The sequence below is a fragment of the Capricornis sumatraensis genome, chromosome 18, assembly GCF_032405125.1.
Source record: "Capricornis sumatraensis isolate serow.1 chromosome 18, serow.2, whole genome shotgun sequence".
NCBI classification, from domain to species: Eukaryota; Metazoa; Chordata; class Mammalia; order Artiodactyla; family Bovidae; genus Capricornis; species Capricornis sumatraensis.
The window spans coordinates 71,574,642-71,595,550 of record NC_091086.1 but is presented as its reverse complement, the minus strand read 5'-3'; the positions used below and the strand labels follow the sequence as shown (position 1 = coordinate 71,595,550).

The following is a 20,909-nucleotide window of genomic DNA, read 5'->3' as shown; positions in this document are numbered from 1 at the left end:
GTGGAGCACACACAGTGAGCTGGGCAGTCTGAAGCCAGACTCGATTTAGAGGTTTCTCCCTCCAACACCCCCCAACCCTGCTTAGGTTGCCTTTTTCACACCTTTATACCTTAATGAATAAGAAAGCTCCCATACCAATACAAAATTTTAGTAACTAAAGGATTACCTCTGTGTAAATCTATAATTCTGTATGTTCATACGCAAACCTATTTTCCTTGCTGCTTTCCTTACCATATATTACTTCCTCTAATAAAATACAAAAGAAAAAAATAGGAGATAAAATTTCTTACATTTGTTAGAAGAGCAAGCAAAAGTCTCTCAAGAATATATTTTCAGTTAGCAGATGACCATCACAAGACACAAGACTTAAATAATGACATTTACTCCTTTATTGTACTTGGTCAGTTCTGTTTGATGTATAAAAGTACCTGATACTAGTGTTAAAGAAAGATTAATTTTAAATTTGCCACTGGTAAGTGCTCAAAACTCAACATTCAAAAAACTAACATCACAGCATCAGGTTTCATCACTTCACGGCAAACAGAAGGGGAAAAAAAGGAAACAGTGGCAGACTCTATTTTCTTGGGCTCCAAAATCACTGTGGATGCTGACAGCAGCCACGAAATTAAAAGACGCTTGCTTCCTGGAAGGAAAACTATGACAAACCTAGACAGTGTATTACAAAGCAAAGACATCACCTTGCCGACAAAGGTCCATACTGTCAAAGCTGTGGTTTTTCCAGTAGTCATGTCTGGATGTGACAGCTGGACTATAAAGAAAGCTGAGCACCGAAGAATTGATGCTTTCTAATTGTGGTGTTGGAGAAGGCTCTTGAGAGTCCCTTGGACTGCAAGGAGATCCAACCAGTCCATCCTCAAGGAAAATCCACTCTGAATATTCATGGGAAGGACTGATGCTGAAACTGCAATACTTTGGCCACCTGATGTGAAGAACTGGCTCACTGGAAAAGATCTTGATGCTGGGAAAGATTGAGGGCAGAAGGAGAAGGGGGCAGCAGAAGATGAGATGGTTTGATGGCATCACTGACTCAATGAGTTTGAGCAAACTCCAGGAGTTGGTGATGGACAGGGAAGCCTGGCGTGCTGCAGTCCATGGGGTTGCAAAGAATCGGACATGCCTTAGTGACACAGCAAAAGTGTATATACAGCATAAGGAAACAAGAGACCCTTTCCAGATCATTCCATAAATAAATGGCTAATTTGCAAATTCTTTCACTATGTGAGTTCAGAAGTCAGTATTCATTCTTATTACCAATGACCACCTGAGTTTTGAGAAAATAGTTTTCCTTGTAAATAGTCCACTAATTCCAGTCTTGATTTTAGCATCTCAATTTCATAATAGGGTATCTGTGAAGAGAAGAAAAGAAAACCATCATGATCCTTCATAATCTGAAATCACCTTGGCGTTGGGGGTGCCCTGTCCGTCTGTCATGCCCGTCCCCATGGTGGAGCATCAGCTCCTGGCAGGACATCACAGCCAGCTCACGCGTCCTGTGAGCGGCGGCACTGCCAGCGCTGCAGGGGGTGACTACACAAGGCTAAACATGATCCTTGTCCCCAGGGAGCTTATAAATCAGGTACCAACTTAAAATGTGCAATAAATACAAAACATAAGCAGAACACACAAATGAAAGGCATGCTTTAGTATTGAGAGGGAGTTTCTGACACTTTACATTAGGGTGAGAGGTTGACCTCACTGGGAGTTATGAAGGACGAGAACTGGGACACTCCGAGAGGTGGGGACCACCTGAGTGGCCTGGGCGAGGGAGAAAGGCCAGAAGGGAGACTGCTGCGCTCGGAGCAGACGGTCTGGCCGCAGGCAGACCACGGAGCATCCGGAATGCTGAGAGGCAGAGGAGTTTGACTTTATCCCATAAGCGGTTAGGAAACAACGAAGGTTTCTGAGCACACTGGCAATGATTTGTTTTAGAAAAATTAATCTGGGTGCATGAAAGATGGAGTGGAAAAAAGTAACTACACAGGAAAGCAGAGAGCAGGGTGGTAGACAGCTTGGGTGACAAAAAACCTCCCCGACACGCACAGCGACTCCTCACGGAAGAGCCTGTTAGTGGCCCTCAGTGCAAAGGCAAGCGAGGGCCTTACACGCAGGAGTTGTGAAGGCCCGGGCTTTATGTGCCATTGTGTCCATTTTATTCACTACATCAAGGGAAATTAAAATAGACATTCTAATAATCTAGCAATTCTAAAAGCAAAGTAAAGCACAGCTTATACACAATTTAGGGATGTCTCACTTTTGGAAAACAAGTTTAAAAATCGTGTTTCAAAATACAAATTAAGAGACAAGTGAAATGAACAAAGCTGACGTATAACTAGACATTAGTCTTGGTCTATTGGGCTGCCACACTGCTTAGGACCCTGGGTAAAGCAAATCTGAACTAGAAATGGCTTTTGGGGAAACAAAAAAGGCAAAACCGTACCTGGACAACTTGATAACCGAGCAAGCGCAGGTGTCTCTGTTTAGTAGCCTCCTTCCCCAGTAAGTGGTTGCTATTCAGACAAAACCTTTTTGGACCATCAATGCACAGTGCCACTCTAAAAAACGGAAGAGAGAGAAACTTCATTTTCATAACAATCCAAAATATTCATATAGTTTTAGTTTCCAGAGTTTATTTGGGATTTGGCTATGCTTTTGTGCCCATACTGTGTTCAAATGACTCATGACTGTCATCCAATGATTTGATGAAACAAGCACTCAGCTTTATCAACATTAAGGATTAAGGTTCATAAAAAGTGATAAGGAATTTCTAAAACTCGTACGCCATAGTGTTTATCTCCAGACTGTGTCTACCTTTCCACTTTCCTAAGAAACAGTCCTTGTGGATTAACCTGGACAAGTCTCGTAACATCTAGATCACAACGGTTTTCTTTACCTTTTATGTACATCTTCATCAATTGTAAACGGTAATACAAATCCGTCTTCGTCTAATTTAATTTCAACATCTGGTGAGAGAAGAAAGGAAAAAGTCTTCGTGTGATACCCTCACAAACACTAGCTTCCTTCCCTTCTGGTTGCTTTGATTTCTTCCGCACTGCGTTTATCAACTGGGCAGAAGGCTGCAAAGTAACAACCACACCAGACAATGGTGAGAACTTTAATTTAGTCAGAGCTTTGCCCAACCACATCAGGGTAAACTGTGAGGGCTCCCCTGCACCTGAACAAGGAGGGGGCCCTCCGGGTCCCTGGGGCATGGCGGGAACCACACACACTTTCACTCTCCTGGCAACAGGTGGTGGGAACAGTGAAGACGATCCCACACAGCTGGCACCTGGCGTCCCTGAGCTCCGGCGCCCCAGGGGCGGGTGAGACAGCCAAAACCCTGACACATGGGCCCTGGGTGCAGAGCTGCCCCATCCTTCCCTGTAAAGGGGGCTCATGAAGGAGGAGAGTGAGACGTGACCGTGGGAAGCCCAGGAACACTGTCCTCTTTGAGCTGATTGTCCTTGACACAACAGTGTGAAAACAGAAGGCCTCTGACTCTCTAGGCAGTGCAGTCCAGCAAAACTTTCAGCGATGCTAGAAACACTTGTACCAGATACAGAGCACGTCAAGGGTGGCTAGCGCACCTGGGGACCTGAACTGTAAATTTTTACAATTGTAACTGATTAAAATTTAAATAGTAACTAGTATGTGTGGCTACTGTATTGGAGAGCAGTACCCTGGAGGACAAGTGTTCACATGCTCAGCTGTGTCTGACTCCTCGTGACCCCAGGGACTGGAGCCCACCAGGCTCCTCTGCCCTTGCGTGGAATTTTCTAGGCAAGAATATTGGAGTGGGTTGCCATTTCCTTCTCAAGGGGATCTTCCCAATTCAGGGATCAGACTCGCGTCTCCTGCATTGGCAGGATTCTTTACCTCTGAGCTGCCTGGGCAGCCCCGAGCGGATAAGAATAGCTGACAATTACTGAGCACTTACTGTGTCCTGGGTATTAGTCTGAGCTACTTCATTTGTTTACTCTGGGTCACTATTCCTCTTGAATGAATGCCCCGAAAGGATGCCCAAAGACATTCTGCTGCATGAGGCTAACCTGCAGGACTCCACCCACAGCGTCCTGGCCCTTCAACCCCACTGCCCACCCCTGTTCCCATTTGCCTTCAGAAGGACCAGCTCCACTCTGTTTCCAGACCTGTGGTGGCTAGTAAGGCCCACAAGTTCCATCAGAGGACTGCATAACAACACAACTCCCTGCTACTTACCTATTGTGTAGCAATAAGGTGTTAACACTTTTGAAGCAAAATACAGTCTTGCTCCTAACAGGTCGATTAGTCCAATCATCACAGATTTATAAAGGTGAAAATCCATGGGGGTCTCCAGGGAAGAGCATGGAGTAAGAAAGGATTTCACTTGAAACTTAGGAAGAAGTTTTGGACCCTAAAAATATATGTGCAAACGTGAGAAAGAAAAATCAGATACAAAATCAGAGAATAAAATGAATGCTGTATAAAAATCTGATCCAAGATTACTTTATAGGCAATATGTGTCTTTTAGACTTGCACAAATATCTTTCTCAAAAGGACAATGCCAAATATTCTTTTTGTGAAAAACGTTTTATTTTGAACTGGGGTATAGCTGACTTAACAATGATAGTCGATAGTTTCAGGTGAAGAGGTTAAGAGACTCAGCCATGTACATGCAAGTATCCCTTCTCCCCCAAGCTCCCTTACCCTCCAGGCTGCCATATAACATTGAGCAGAGTTTCCTGTCCTACCCCTTGCTGGTTATCCATTTTAAAGACAGTGGTGTGCACATCTCCAACTCAAACTCCCTAAATACCCCTTCCCCTTAACCTTCCCCTTGGCAACCATAAGTTCATTCTCTTGAGTCTCTGTTTTGCCAGTCAGTCCATTTATACTGTCTCTTTCAGATTCCACACATAAGGGCTGTCATGCGACACCTCTCCTTCTCTGACTACATGCAGTGTGGCACTCTCTAGGTCCATCCATGTTGCTGCCAATGAGACGATGCCAAATATTCCTGTTATAGTTCAAGACCAATAATCCAAAATACCTTTTAAACGTGTTTTAAATGTAGTCAGTGGTCACAAAAAGGAAAAAAGGAAGGAAGGAAGGAAGAGAAAGAAAGCAAGCCAGCTCAAGAAACATCCCTAGAGCTCTTAGAACTGCTTTAAGGGACTTGAGGCCACCCAACTGAGTTTTTAATAGTGGAAAATGTGATAGAGCTGACATTTCAGTTTAGTAAGAAAAGGAAAGCTATGTAATAACGGTGCTAGTAATTGGTTATCCATCTGGAAAAGAACTAAGCTAGAGTTCTGCCACACATTACAAACTATACTTAACTTCAGGTAAATTAAAGATCTAAACGTAATAGGAAAATAGTATTTTTAAAATTCAGTAAAATATTTACACTATCTTAGGAGTCACAAAATATTCATAAACACAGGAAACCCAGCAGCCATAAAAAATGAACTGATTTGACTATAGAAAACAAACATTTCTGTGTAGCAAAAAGGCATCATAAACAATATTAAATTAAAATGAAACAAGTTTAAAACAACAAACCAGGAGAACATACATGCAACACACATAATAATTAATGTCTTTTACAACGTGTTCTAGGGCTTCCCTGATAGCTCAGCTGGTAAAGAATCCGCCTGCAATGTGGGAGGCCTGGGTTTGATCCCTGGGTTGGGAAGATCCCTTGAAGGGAAAGGCTACCCACTTCAGTTTCTGGCCTGGAGAATTCCATGGACTCTATAGTCCACGGGGCTGCAAAGAGCTGGACATGACTGAGGGATTTTCACTTTCACTAGGACAAAAAAAAAAGACAAAAAAGACAAACAACCCTACGAAATAAGAAGTAAGGCATAACGAGGCAATTCAGAGCAAATGTAAATGACCAATAAACACGTGAAAATATGTTCAACTTCACTACTGCTCATCAAAATGCAACTGAAGCATGTGACATGACATTTCATTGAGCCAAATGACAAAATTAAAGGCACTAAGAACATACTGCGACAGAAATGGGGGGAGACAGTCACTTTCATTCACTGCTGGTGAAATGAGACATCTACAGCTATTAGGGGGACATGAATCCGTCAGTGTCTGCCAAAAATTAATCCAGCCATCCAGAGGATGAGGTGGTTGGACGGCATCACTGACTCAATGGACAGGAGTCTGAGCAAGCTCTGGGAGATGCGGAAGGACAGCGAAGCCTGGGGTGCAGTCCATGGGGTCGCAAAGAGTCAGACATGACTGAGCGACTGAACAGCAACACCCCATGGTCAGGAATCTAGTCTTTAGATTAAAACAACAAAAGGGCTGCAGTATGAAAGGGTATGTATGCATGTTTATGATAGCATGGCTAATCAAGACAAGTATTGGAAAAAGCCTGTAAGTCCATCCATGATGAGTGGAATTATTAGAAAAGTCTACCTGGTGGCAACTGACTCCAAGTGAATGAAAACTCTGTTTTTTAAAGAGGTTACTCAGCTTAAAAGAGAAGGAACTTAACTTTTACCTTGTAGAACGGGCATTCTAGAATTGAGGTTAAGAAGAGTTGGGTCAGTTGTGCTAGGCTCTGTCTGTCCAAATAGGACTCTTCACCTGAAATACAAAGCATCTTGGTCAGACTTAAGTTTGAATTTTGCTGTGTGTAATCAGAGAAAAGAATAGCCAGAACGCACAACGTTAATTGTGACCATAAAGAAGCACTGAGCACTGAAGAACTGATGCTTTTGAACTGTGGTGCTGGAGAAGACTCTTGAGAGTCCCTTGGACTGCAAGGAGATCCAACCAGTCCATCCTAAAGGAGATCAGTCCTGAACATTCATTGAAAGGACTGATGCTGAAGCTGAAGCTCCAATCCTTTGGCCAGCTGAGGTGAAGAGCCAACTCTTCTTGGAAAAGACCCTGATGCTGGGAAAGACTGAAGGTGGGAGGAGAAGGGGATGACAGGGGATGAGATGGTTGGATAGCATCAGAGACTCAACGGACAGAAGTTTGAGCAGATTTCAGGCAATGGTGACGGACAGGGAAACCTGGCGTGCTGCACTCCATGGGGTCTCCAAGAGTTGGACATGACTGAGCAACTGAACCACAACAACATTAATTAATTCACTCTAGTAAGATACCTTTAAACGACACTAGGGAAATAACTTGTTAGAATTAATTATGCCTTCCTGCCTGTTATCTCAATGAAATCTCATTCTGGCTTTCAAGAATGCAAGCTCCTAATTGGAGAATATAATTAAAAGTGACAGATACATGTTAGAATTAGAATTAGTGGGGATTCCGTTTACCTATGGAGATCTAGATTCTTACAGATTTGGGTGGTCTTGAATTAAGATGAACATCTCTCAAAAAAAGGACAGGATGTCCCTGGTGTGGTTAAGTGGGTAAGACCCAATGCTTCCACTGCAGGGGGCATGTGTTTGATTCCTGGTCAGGGAAGTTCCACATGTGGCCAGTTAATAAAGGAAAAAGAATGATACAGATGCTGTCATCAAAGCTCCTAACATGTTATTATGATACTGCCATTGTCATCACCAGATCTCTACAAGAAGATTCAGTTTCTCAGCTAGGGCGGCAGAGTCTGTTTACCCCAAAATGTTTTCTCTCTCCGAGCAATGTTCTACTGGTCTTTAACCCTGTGTTTATGTTAGCATCTGAAACTTCAGATCTCTTCTTCAGATCATAGTGGAAGAAAAAAATAAAGCTCAATAAAAAAGGTACACGCTGTGTATTTGTACTTAGTTGCTCAGTCGTGTTCAAGTCTTTGCAACTCTTTGAAGAGTAGCCCATCAGGCTCCTTTGTCTGTGGGATTTTTCAGGCAAGAATATTGGAGTGGCTTGCCATTTCCTTCCCGCCCCCCCCCCCAAAAAAAAAGAAAAGCTATATATGTGACTTGAAAACATCAAGGTCAAATGATAAGTTTTCTACTCTCAGAAGTCATAACCAACTCACCTTGCAGCTGCTGAAGAAAATATGGGCTGAATATCTTGGCCATAAAATTGACCGGATGCCTCTCAATAAGAGAACACGAATGGAGAAGTTTCAGCAGTGTTTTTGGGGGAAAATGATTGAAGCGGGTTAATACCATGTTTTCTAGCTTCCTAAATAAAGCAGAAGCATTTGGTGGCAGATAGTTGAGTTTTCCAAATGGCTCAATTAACTTGGCAGTCTGACTAGGTGAAAATTTTTCTGCTTGACAAACAAAAGTTTCTGCCACTGCGTTGAAGATGGGTTCTGAAACAATCAGCTTTCTGCTGCAGTACTCCATGACTCTGCTGACAAGCTCAGGATCCAGAGTGAGACACAGTGAAGTGACATGCTGTTCCAGGGTTTCTGTAAAGAATCTGTCACTGTGCCCAAAGTATATGAACGCCTCTAAGACTTTTCTGAGCTCTTCACTAGTGAAGCGAGCGATGTGCCGCACGACATATTTACTCAGTTTGATCACCAGGGGAAGGGCCTGAGTCTGATCAAGGACCACCAGGGCAGTGAGCATCTGGCTCATCAATTTAGGACTCAGGTTGGAAACGAGTGATAGAGAAAAGTGATTGATCTTATTTAAGAACTTCTGCTGTTGGTCCGCTTTTTCAGGACTCGCCTGTAATAGTCTGTAAAGGGTCACAATATCCTCAGGGGTAAATGCTTCCAAACTTTCCCCTTGCAGCTGATATATGATCAGGTCTAGCGTCAAACAGCCTGGACCGTGCAGTTTAATCAGAGTTTCCCCCAGAATACAAAGACTGTGAACATCCAGGCTGCCCCTTTCAAGACGATGCTGGCATTCCGCCTCCAGGTTCATCAGCAAGCGACTCTGGGCATCCCCACACAACACAGTCAAGGCTTGAAAAGCAGTCACCAAACCCGCATTTGACAGATCCGTTGGATTCCGTCCAAATCGATCACACAAAGCTTGAAAGGCCCTACTCTCCAGTATTTCTTTTGGCAACCTTTGATCACCATCTTTTCTTTCCACTTCACAAATACGACGTAAGGCTCCTGCCATCATAGTATCAGGCAAAGTCTCCAGTGTGCTTATAAAATGTAAGACTTCTCCTGATGAAGTGAAGCTGTTTAGTTTCCTGTAAAACATCTGTTTGTCCACATTTTTAACACTGTGTTCAAACCTGTCCCAGTTGTGTACTTGAGAGAACCCTGGCTCCCCAACTGGATGGAGGTCATTTCCGTTTTCTGAATGAAACTTCTTACAATGGGCATGATGGAACCGGACCCTGATGGGCCCAGGGTGCAGCGACCAGAACCATGGACACAGATGCTCTTTGACTGTCTTGTGAACATGATTTACATGCTGAGTTTTCAGAGCAGCCAGAGCTCCGTGTATCCGAAAGTCAGATAAGTGATAGAGGTTCCTCCGTAAGGTAACTAAAGCCATGCCATCAGAGTCTCAGCTCCTCTTGAGTTACAACTATGTAAAAGACTAAAAAAAAAAAGTGGTCAAATATATTAGAACACAGTTCATTCAACATCAATGCTTATGAAACTAAGGGTGAGTACCCAAAAGGGGTCATTCCCACTAAACATTTTCCACTCAAACATTAGCACCATGTTACTCAGATGTAAAAAAAGAACGAAATTGTGCCATTTGCAGATACTTGGATGGAACTAAAGACTGTTATACAGAGTGAAGTAAATCAGAGAGAAAAACAAATATCCTATATTAATGCATATATAAGGAATTTAAAAAATGGTATAGACGAACTTATTTGCAAAGCAGGAACAGAGACACAGACATAGGGAACAAGGGGGGAGAAGAGGCGGGATAGATGGGGAGATTGGGGTTGACATATAAACACTACTGATACTACATATACAATAGATAACTGAAGACAGGGACTGCAGCCGTGAAATTCAAAGATGCTTGCTCCTTGAAGAAACGCTATGACAAACCTAGACAGCGTATTAAAAAGCAGAGACATTACTTTGCTGAAAGATATGTATAGTCAACGCAATGGTTTTTCTAGCAGTCATGTGTGGATGTGAGAGTTGGACCATAAGGAAGGCTGAGTGCCAAAGAATTGATGCTTTTGAACTGTAGTGCTGGAGAAGACTCTTTGAGAGTCCCTTGGACAGCAAGGAGATCAAACCAGTCAATCCTCAAGGAACTCAACCCTGAATATTCATTGGAAAGACTGATGCTGAAGCTGAAGTGCCAATCCTTAGGCCACCTGATGCAAAAAGCCAACTCACTGGAAAAGAACGTGATGCTGGGAAAGACTGAAGGCAAAAGGAGAAGGGAATGACAGAGGATGAGATGGTTGGATGGCATCACCGACTCAGTGGACATGAGTTTAAGTGAACTCGAGGAGAAGGTGAAGGAAGGGGAAACCTGCTGCAATCCGTGGAGTCACAAAGTGTCTGACATGACTGAGTGACTGAAAACAACAAATGAGAACCTCCTGTACAGCACAGGGAACTCAGGGCTCTGTGGTGACCTAAATGGGAAGGAAATCCAAAGAAGAGGGGATGTGTGCACACACACGTCTGATTTACTTTCTTGTATGGCAGAAACGAACACAACATAGTTGTAAACTAATACAATATAGTTGTAAAGCAACAACTATACTCCAATGAAAACAAACAACAGCAAAAAGGCCCAAGTACTAGAAGAATAGTGACTCTGCACCCTAGAGCTTAGAATTGAAACTGTTTACCTCAAATTGGGACTCGAACCCAGCCAAAACCCTGCTTGGTATTTCAACCCACATGGCTGGGACTGGAACCCAGCCAAAATCCTGAATGGGACTTGAACCCACGTGGCTGGGCCCAAACCCAGCCAAAACCCACAGTACCTGGTTTCAGGACCTAATGAAGCTCAAGTTCTTGATGAATTCAGTGAGACAAAGTGATAGGTAAAAAGTGGATTTACTCAGATACAGACAGAAGCACACTCCACAGACAGAGACAGAGTGTGGGTCATTGCAGAGGGTGAACGTGGCTGCGAAATTAGGTGTGGTTAGTTTTTATAGGCTGGGTAATTTCATACGCTAATGAGTGGGAGGATTATTCTATTTTGGGGAAGGTGTGGAGATTTTCCAAGAGGTTACAGAATAGAGGCTGGACCTCATAATCATCGCTATCATTTGCCAGGCAATGTTATATTTAATTCTCCCAACAACACAATGAATTAAGTACTGTAACGTCATCTTAGAAACAAGGAAACCGAAGCACAGAGATCTCACGTTGTCCAGTTCACACAGCTAGTAAGCGGCTGAGCCAGACTTCACCTCGGGTAGTCTGGTTCCTTCGCACGCCTCCTATGTGTTGGTTGACGGAAAGAACTGCACTTGGTCCAACGTTCTCCAAACACACAACTGAAGTGACCATTAACTCACACGGCAAGGGTGAAAAGAGCAGCTTCAAGGTCTCCGAGGGGTCGGTTTCCCGAGAAGGATCTGGCTAGGACTGAGGAACAAGGTCTAGCTTTGCAGATGGAGGGGAAAAAAAAATTTAAAACTCTTATCAACGAAGGGGAAAGGTGGGCCGGCCCCGCTGTGCGAGACCCGGGAACACGAGGGTGCGGGACAGCGGGGGATGCGGCGCCCCGAAGGGGGAGCCGCGTCCTCTCTGGAGGGAAAGGACCTGACGGGCCGGGCGCCCCCAAAACGGGCGCCGCGGAATCCTACGCTCACGCACCGGGAAGGGCGGGAACCGCTTCCGAAGAGCGGGGCGGCGAGCCGGGGAGCGAGCGCCTCAGCGAAGCCGTGGGCCACGCACGCCGGGCAGGGACAGCCAAGCCCACAGCCCGTCTGGATACCTACCGGACTCCGCGCGCGCCGGGATTCCAGCAACCCACGCGGCTCCGCAGCCTCGCCGGCCTCCGTACGCTCGCCCTTCGCCGGAGGGGGCCTCCGGCGCATGCACCAGGAAGGGGCGGGCACCCCACGCCCAGCGCGCGGTGATTGGCCTCAGCTCCTTTTCCCGAGCCTCTTTATTGGTCCCAGGCTCGAGGCGGTGTGCGCAGGCGCGGGAGCCGGGGCTCCTGTCCCTGAGCTTTTCCCTCAGCAGCCGGGAGGGATTCCTTCAGGTGAGTGTATCCCGCAGCCGCCGCTACCAGATCTGGGCGACCGGTGGCGGCCTCCACGTCCCTCCTGCCGGCCCAGGCTGGACGCGCGCGGGGAGGAGGTCAGGATTCCGGCCTGCGCCGGGGACTCGGCCCTGCGCCCTCACCGTCGCCTCCCGGAGGCGCCGCGGGGCGTGCAGAAAGGCGGAACCGGTCCCACAGGTCCTTGCGGGCCCTTCCTCCGTCGGGGTCTGTGGTTCCGAACTCTTCTTCTAAACGAGGGTCGAAAGGCGCGTTGGGGCATCGGGTTAGGGGGAGGGACGCGGGAGGCCGGGATGCGGGGGGCGCGGACCGGTCCGGACGCCGGGTCCAGCTGCGCGCGCTGGTTCTCCGCCCCGACCTTGTCCTGAGGCTCCTGGGGACCCCACCCCCTGACAAACGTGCCTGCTCCGCAAGGTGCTTGAGGGGCCAAGGGTCTCACGCAGCGAGCATCTCGGACGGTGCGTGTGGCTCCTGCGAAGTGCCCCAGGTCCTTGGCTTGGATAGTGGTCGAGGCCCTTTCCATCGCTGCGCTGTCGTGCTTCTGGATCAGCTTGGTGTGTAGTATCTCCACGTCGTTCCCTTACCCGTTTATCTAGAGTTAGAAAGAAAGAAGAAAGATAGCGCTCAGTCGTGTCCGGCTTTTGCGATCCCATGAACTGTGGCCCGCCAGGCTTCTCTGCCCATGAGATTCTCCAGGCAAGAATACTGGAGTGGGTTGCCACTCCACTTCTCCAGGGGATCTTCGCGACCCAGCAATTGAACCCAGGTCTCGATGCTTTACCAACTGAGCTATGTGGGAAGCTTTCTGTTTTTTTTTTTTTTAATCCAGAGTTAACCTCTTGGGTACCCGCTGTATCCAGCCCTGTTCTGTTCCGCAGGTTGTTCCCTGCTTTTTAGCATCCTGCTTATTAATACTGTGCTTTTACCGTTTAATTCCTTCGTGGCTTTAAGTTGTCCTCAGATCTAATTAGCCAGATGAGCAAAAAAGTATCTGCGGTTTGTTCCCCAAAAGCCAAGTTTGGGGTTTGAGTTTCAGTTTGCCATGCGTGCTTAAGTTGCTTCAGTCGTGTCCTACTTTTTGTGACCCCATGGATTGTAGCCCGCCAGGCATGGCAACCCACTCCAGAATCTCATGGGCAGAGGAGCCTAGTAGTAGTAGTAGTTTAGTTGCTAAGTCGTGTCCAACTCTTGCCACCCCGTAGACTAGCCTGCCAGGCTCCTCTGTCCATGGGATTCTCCAGGCAAGAATACTGGAGTGGGCTGCCATGCCCTCCAGAGGATCTTCCCAACCCAGCAATCTAACCAGGCCTCTCTTGAATCTCCTGCGTTGGCAAGTGGGTTCTTTACCACTAGTTCTACCTGGGAAGCCTGAATCCTTACATATTGAGTCTCTCAGGTTTAGACACTTGAGGTGTGGCGAAAAATCTGTGAGCCCTTTATTTTACTCCCAGGTATCTGTTCAGGGAAAAACATAAAACTAGTAAGAGATGTGAGTGGGTTAAAAGTGTTTTTCTCTGTTTATAGGTATGTATGTCTACACATGCATGCAGATGTATATGAAATTGAATTAAATAAGAAAGGTATTAACTAGAGTACTGTGATTTATTTAGCATTGGGATCAAGTAGGAATCAATCAAATTTTTGCCATTTTAGTGAATTTTTAATTTTACCTTTTTTTGAAAGAGCAAAGGTATCTGAAATTTATTGGACACTGCTGTCTTTGTCAGGTAGGTACCATCATTATCTCCCCTCTAAAGGTGCAAAACCAAGAGACCGGTCAGTAGGCCTGAGTCCGGCCTGAAGTTCCCCTCCTGTGAATGGTCACTCCTGGCTGAATTCAAGCCCTGGTAGTCTGGCCCCAGAATCTGATCTCTGAGCTGTGGCATTAGAGCTTTCCTTGGATTTGCCTTGATTTAATAAATAATCTCTTAAACCTTAAGAATTAATGCTAAAAAACTTAGTACGTCTGTTTTATGTTATCCCTGGATATTGTTGCAGTCCGTTTTTAATTAAGAAAATTAAAACATGCAGGTTGTTACTGCTCCATTAAAAGAGAAATCCGTTTTTCCCTTTCCATCTTACAGTGTAACTATTACAGCTATAGCATATGCCTAGAGGTGATGAGGAGGTTTTTGTTACTCTATGCTACACAACGAGGACAAGCAAAGGCCATAGCCGAAGAGATAAATGAAAAAGCAGTTACGTATGGTTTTTCTGCAGATCTCCACTGTATTAGTGAGTCGGATAAGGTAAGTCATGGTTTTTACTGTGTTTCATGCTTTGAAGTATCTTGGTTGGGAATTGATGTTAAAAAACAAAGTGGGACCCTAAATGCCACCATGATCCTTTTTTTGTTTTTTTAAAAACTTAGAAATTCATTTTATCAACTGTGTTGTAAGACTTCTGCCAATTTTTTTCTCTGTGTATGTGTTAAACTATATGGTCTTAAAAACTAGGATGACTAACCACTTTCAACTATAAATGGAACTAGTATATTTGCCTTGTTTTTGTCACTGGGTGCCTGGGAACAAATGAGGTGTGTCTGTTCACAGGAACATATGAGCTTTCCACCTCATGAATCCTGGTGCCCTGTACAAACTTCCCTGAAATAATGACCTTGTCATTTGTGCCAGAGTTCGTCTGAGTGAAGAACCACTGAAGTCTTTTGTGAAGACAGAAATTAGAGCGAAGGTGTAGGATCTGCGGGAGCCTCGGGGACTGCCTGTGTTTCTGTATTCAGTCTCTGCAGAAGTTCCCACCTTAGGATTGTTGTTATTGTTGTTCAGGCGCTATGTCGTGTCTCCCTGTTGGTGACCCGTGGACTGCAGCGTGCCAGGGCTCCCTGTCCTCCACTACCTCCCAGAGTTTGCTCAGACTCGTGTTCACTGAGTTGTTTGCATGAGATCTTAACAGATCTGTGCTTAGAATACCTAGTCTGAGACCTTCAGGTTATAGTCTCATGCATTTCAGGCCTTAGGGCATGGCAGCCCACTTCAGTATTCTTGTCTGGAGAATCCCACGGACAGAGGAGCCTGGCGGGCTACAGTCCGTGGGGTTGCAGAGAGTTGGACACCACTAAATGACTAACACTTACTCAGGCTTGAGCCACGAGCAGGGCTCTTCTAAAACCCATGGTGATGTGCCAGCCACTAAGTCCTCGAATTCAGCTCAGTACTTGAAAAAGCACCCGGCCGTGCACTCTCGCTCCAGTTCACAGCCTCCTCCGTTCCTTCCCACGTGTCTGGTCGGAAAGACTAGCCTGTCAGCCACAGAGGTGAATGCTCAGCTCCTAGAGGGGAAACCACCGAGTTCTTGATGCCACTAGTTCTACTCCGCCGACGTCTTGACGGAGCCACCCACCTAGGCAGGAGGCTCCTGGTGGGGAGCCAGTCACCCAGCTGGGAGGGTCCTGGGGCACTGCCAGTCATGGGCTCTGTGATCCTGCAGCACGTTCAGAGTGAGTTGTGGTGCCACAGGATGGAGCTCCGTCCAAATCTGTTACTAACCCCAGAGACAGAGTCGGCAGCATCAGGCAACTAGCCCTAACATGGCCCCCTCGCCAGTGACCCCAGTGGGGCCAGCAGCTCTTTGAAAAGTTAAGTCAGTAGTGAGTTGTTTTTGATACCACGGTAGTCGTGTTGTTTGCTCTCCTCAGCTGAAGGGTTTCTCCAGTTGTTCCTCATCCAACTTTAACCTAATAGCTCTCTGTCCTCCTCAGTCAGTCGTCTTTTTCAAGGTAAAGTCACTCACTGTAAACTGCAGAGTTGTATTCTAGAAGCGTTGAGTTACCTGGTAAGATGTTAGCTCAAATCTTCACCTGTTACCGTCAGCATGAAAAGTGAAGTGAACACCTCGGAGCCGAGTGATAGTAGAGCTCATGATTGTGAACAGAGAGAGTGAAGTGCTTAATTGGGAGGACTTGAAATTTAGCTGAGAATTAGAATAAGGAAACGTGAATTTTAAGGCTTGAAAACACCAGTATTCCATTTTCTTGGCTCTCTGGAACCCTGAGGCAGTCAGGGCCTTCCTGACAGCTAGGTTTCCTGATCTCTGAGGAGTAACACTTTCACTTTGCCGTTTAAAATGCTCCGTGTGCCTCTCTGCCATTATGTGACACAGATGCTGGGACGGAAAATGAAGCTGATTGTTTTGCTGGTATGTTGTCTGCATAGCAGTAGATCTCTGACGTGACACCCTTGTTTTATAGTATGATCTGAAAACTGAAACAGCCCCTCTTGTGATGGTGGTTTCTACCACGGGCAATGGAGACCCACCTGACACAGCCCGCAAGTTTGTTAAAGCCATACAGGACAAGACGCTGCCGCCTGACTTCCTGGCTCACCTGCGGTACGGATTACTAGGTGTGGACTGTGTTTTGTGTAGTTACTGGAATGTTACTGCTGGCTGTAGCGCTAGTATCTGGATGTGTTTTTCAAAGCCATGGTGCACCATTGTATAGATTTTGTCCTTCTCGAGTTTTGATAAGTTTTATGTGTGTATAATATTTGAGGGTAAGCAAGGTGTTGTTTCCTAGCTATGACCCCCCAGCAGCTCCTCTGGAGGCCCACAAATAGCATCGTTTTTTTTTTTTTTTTTTTCCCACAAATAGCATCTTAACCTCGGGCGCATACCAGATTCAACTGGGAAATACTTCCGAAATGTTAGTGGTTGGGCCCCACCCCAAATCTGCTAAAACCCAAGGAGCAACCCGGAATGCTGTGTTTTTTTGTGTTGTTTTTCCTCAAAGTTCTCATGTGACAGCTTCCTTAGCAGACGGCCGTTCCCCTGGGATACTGGTTCTCCAGCCTGGCCGCACACTAGCATCCGCTGGGAGTTGAGTGGCGCCCCCACCGCGCTGTGATTCCAACTTAATCATTCTGAAGTAGGGTCCTGGGACCAGTGTTTTTTAAAGCTCTCAGGTGACTACTATGTACCCCAACTTAAGAAGCACTGGCCTAGTGTAGGGCTCTGTGAAGAACAGCTTTAAAATATTAAAGGCTCAGAAGGACCAGCTCAGTGAGATAGTTGCACCAAAGAGGGAATTCAGGGTCCATTTGCCTGGCTCGCACTCTCTGTTCTCCTTTGAGAGGAGTTTTGGGGAGGGTATCTAGAAAGGATGGAATCTGCGATGATAAGCAGCTGGATAGGGATTGAGATGATGAGCCTGGCTGAGATCTGTCGTGTGTAGTGTATTCAAGAGAGGATTTTAGAATGTGTATAGCTTTTTAATTCAGTTTTTCCAATTTATTTATTTAGAAGAGTGAACATGTACATATTGCTTTAAAAATTCCTCAGAATTATTTAACAGGAAAGACTGAAGCCTGTCTGGCCATTTTAGTCAATCTTAGGCCCGTGTATGGGCCCACCGATGGACTGCTCACCGTGTTCTTGTAGGAAAAATCCAGGGAGACACACAAGTGCAAAATTTAAGCTCTTAATTTAAAATTTTCAACTAAGTATGAAAGTGTTAGTCCATTTCTGAAGAGGAAACACAGAAGCAATTCTTAATATACCAACACAGCAACAGCAAATAAATGGTTGTTTGTGCTTTGGATGTAGCTCTTGTTCTAGATTAGGAGTCAATAAACTCTATAAAGGACCAGATGGTAAATACTTCAGGCTTCATAAGTCACTGGTCTATCTAACAACTATTTATCTCTGCTGTTGGAGCTTGAAAGCTGCCTTAACAAGGTATGAACAGTTGGACCTGGCTGTGTTCCAATAAAACTTTATTTGCAGAGACAATGGATGGTAATTGCCCACAGGCTGTAGTTTGCAGACCCTGCAGTGGGATCAGAAAAGCCTGAAAATACAGATGTTGCATGTTCTTATGAAAGGAGCAAAGGTTGTTTGCTCTTCAGCAAAGGTTGTTGCTAAACCATGAAAGAAGCCGGGATTCTTGGCCTCCAGAGAAGAATTCAGTCCCAGGCCAGTGACGAGGCTTGATTGCTCAGAGCTTTTATGTAATAAAGTTTTATTAAAGTATTAAACAGATAGAGAAGGCTTCTGACATAGACATCAGAAGGGAACAGAAAAGTCCCCTCCCCCCCCACCCCCCGCTAGCCTTTAGCAGTATGTTGTATACCTGTCAACAGGCTGCTAATTAGAGAAAGGAGATGTCCCAAAACTCAGAGAATGAGCCCCTCACCCACAACATGCATTTTGAGATAACGTTGGCACCAGGTGAGTCATCCCGGGCCATAAAACGATTGGCATGAATCTTGAAGAAAGGTTTCCAAGGAAATATATACTTTCATTAACAGTTATAGATTAGGGGAACAACGTATGAGTAGAACATATAGGTTTGTTGAGCCCTTGTCATTCTAAGTCCTAAGAGGAAAGACAAGGGTCTAAGGTAAATACATAGTTCATTAACATAGCTTAAGACAAATATTTCCACAAGAAAAACGCATTGGTTAGCTCAAGGTTTGAGAAAAGTTAAGTTCTGGTGGAGCCAGGTGTCCTCGTGGCAACACAGAATTTTAAGAGAAACCTCTTTTTAAATTTGTATAGAGAAGGGGAAAACATTTAACACTAGTGTGTTTTCTCCTGCTGCTAGAGGGAGAGAGAGAAAAAGTGTCTGACACTTGCAGCCTGTTTCCTCCCTTTGGAGACCCCTGGCCTTCCTGCCTGTTACCCTCTCATTTAGTATGCTAACCCTTATATGCAGATTACCATATTTTTACACAGATTCATGGAAACAAAAATGTGAGATACATTTCTGTTAACAGTGGTCCAAAGTACTTGTTTTGTTTCTGTTTGCATAGTTAGCATTCCTCAAGGAAAAAATAAGAACATATGAAGCCACACATTACTTCCTGTTCCATCAAGAAGAGCTTTGAATAGTGTTCTTCTGAATGTTTTGTTTCTCTCTTCTGTATATGGTTAAATTTAAACCTTACTGCATGCTAATAACCCATTTGGACTCCAGGTCTGGGTGATTCAGAATACACGTACTTCTGTAACGGGGGGAAGGTAATTGATAAACGCCTTCAGGAGCTTGGAGCCCAGCGTTTCTACGACACTGGCCACGCGGATGACTGTGTAGGGTAAGAGCAATGTACCTCTGTCATTTCCAGTAAACCATGTTTGTACATGATGTAGGTCAGTTTACAAAAGGGGTTCACTTTTGAACTAGCATTAACTTTCAGTCTTGAAAAAGACTATTTTAGTTTTGGGACCAAGGAAAATCCTCCAGAGCTTGATTTATCTGTTTTGCTGAATTTTTTTTTTTTTTTTAAGTGCCTCGTCCATCTCACTGTCTGCTAATGGAAGACACTAGGAAGGTAGCCCAGTACAGTTACCTCAGGCTTGGAAGTGTGCAGCTGTTTGCAAAAGTCATTGTTTCCTTTAGGAACTTGGAGAGCGTGTGCCTGCAGGGTAGTGACTGGACTCTGGACCTCCCCGTGGAGGGCACCCAGCCCGTGCGTTACACGTGGAGAAGGCAGGCCACAGGCCTTCCCGGCACCCTGGCTCCTTGGCGCTCTCTTTCCCTGTCTTCAGGGTCATTTACCACCCTGCCAACCAGGAATATAATTTCTGTTTCATGAATTTATTCTTGTTTTTACAGTTCAGTATTTCACCCTATGTGCCACCTTACAAATCCTCTTAACGTGTGAACTCAAAGACCTTATTGAATTGTCCTTGTTCTGTTACAACAGCACATGCATGCACTTGATCTTTTTTTCTGCTGGCTCTGTGTATTAAGTAAATCTCACCCACTGGATCTGGGCTTATGCAACATGATAAGCTCAGCAAAGGCTGTGCTTTTCTGCATATACCACCTTGCACGGGCATGTTGGAGACACTTGTGTTTGCCCGCAACTCACCTTTGTGAGTCCATACGTCTGTCATTTTCTGCAGCTGTGATGCTGTGAGTTTTTTCCCATTGCCCCAGGGCACATGTCCCTTATGGTGACAGCTCCACCACCTTGCCTTTCCTGTTGCCTCTCAGTTTTGTCTCGCTGTGTTGGACTCTTTTCCCCACAAAAAACCTTGTTGAGATTAAATGTTTATTGTCCTTGTGAGCTGTCTAAATGCTAAACGCTTATAAATCCATTATTCCTATTGCTCAACTCATATTTTACTTCAGAGGCTTTGACTTCACTGTTTATTTATTGCACTGACCATTAAAATTCTTCAGTGTGTATTTCACATGCAGAGAGCCTGCATCTCTAAAATTTGCAACCTAAGTACTCTTCTAAAATTAGAATATTTTCAAGGAGACATCTTGGCTTACTGTACCACCACACTGAAGGGGTTAAGAATGTAGACTGGATTCTGCATTCAGATCCTTGGTTTTCCTCACTTACTGATGATGAAGCATGGGTCAAATTAAACTTTTTGTGTCTTGGTGTCCCCCCTTGTGAAATGGATAATAACAGTATATATTGTTTAAGATTCTTTGAAGCATTAAATGAATGAATAAAACTTGTTTTAGAACAACGCCCGCCATATAGTGCATACTCAGTGGGCATGAGCTTTCTTGTAAGAGTATTACCATATTAGTATTTCTGAGTTGTGAGAATGGTGTTTTAAATGTAGCTGTCATTGAGGCATTAATTTTATACACTTGCTTTTCCAAATGTTCCTGAGGGATGGATGTACTGTGTCCCCAAACTCTGAACTATGTGCCACGTGAGCAGTAAATGAATACAATGAAATTACAGCCAAAGTCTCGGTAAGACAGAGGTCTAAAATGTGTCTCCTCTTGTCACTTAGCTCTATGAATTGGAACTTTATTGATCTTTTGCAACCCCAAGGACTGTAGTCTGCCAGGCTCCTCTGTCCGTGGGATTTTCCTGGCAAGTATACTGGAGTGGGTTGCCATTTCCT

At 45.1% G+C, this 20,909-nt stretch overlaps 2 protein-coding genes across 2 annotated transcripts in view; one reads left to right on the top strand and one right to left on the bottom strand.

The window, feature by feature from the left end:
• Positions 1-877: 877 nt before the first annotated feature.
• FASTKD3 (FAST kinase domains 3) lies at positions 878-9,404 on the bottom strand. The gene is made up of 6 exons (XM_068990685.1): positions 7,967-9,404; positions 6,521-6,606; positions 4,237-4,411; positions 2,912-2,981; positions 2,459-2,573; positions 878-1,367 (listed from the first exon to the last, which is right to left on the bottom strand). Exons 1-6 carry the CDS (start codon positions 9,402-9,404, stop codon positions 1,269-1,271), a joined length of 1,983 nt encoding a protein of 660 aa, XP_068846786.1. The 3' UTR covers positions 878-1,268.
• A 2,614-nt stretch (positions 9,405-12,018) lies between these two features.
• The window catches only part of MTRR (5-methyltetrahydrofolate-homocysteine methyltransferase reductase), a 32,909-nt gene continuing 24,018 nt past the window's right edge, over positions 12,019-20,909 (top strand). The window contains exons 1-4 of the mRNA XM_068990596.1: positions 12,019-12,056; positions 14,159-14,323; positions 16,282-16,435; positions 19,006-19,123. Of these exons, the coding sequence (XP_068846697.1) occupies positions 14,195-14,323; positions 16,282-16,435; positions 19,006-19,123 (401 nt within the window). The 5' untranslated portion in view covers positions 12,019-12,056; positions 14,159-14,194. The remainder of the gene's footprint in view (positions 12,057-14,158; positions 14,324-16,281; positions 16,436-19,005; positions 19,124-20,909) is intronic.

Bases quoted from the DNA above. Each gene is read 5' to 3' on its own strand.
- FASTKD3 (XM_068990685.1), bottom strand. From the start codon at position 9,404: ATGGCTTTAGTTACCTTACGGAGGAACCTCTATCACTTATCTGACTTT. The intron at 4,412-6,520 runs GTAAAAGTTAAG...ATATATTTTTAG, and splicing joins TAGAATGCCCGTTCTACAAG to GGTCCAAAACTTCTTCCTAA. The intron at 1,368-2,458 runs GTACGGTTTTGC...TTCTCTTCACAG, and splicing joins TCGGTTATCAAGTTGTCCAG to ATACCCTATTATGAAATTGA.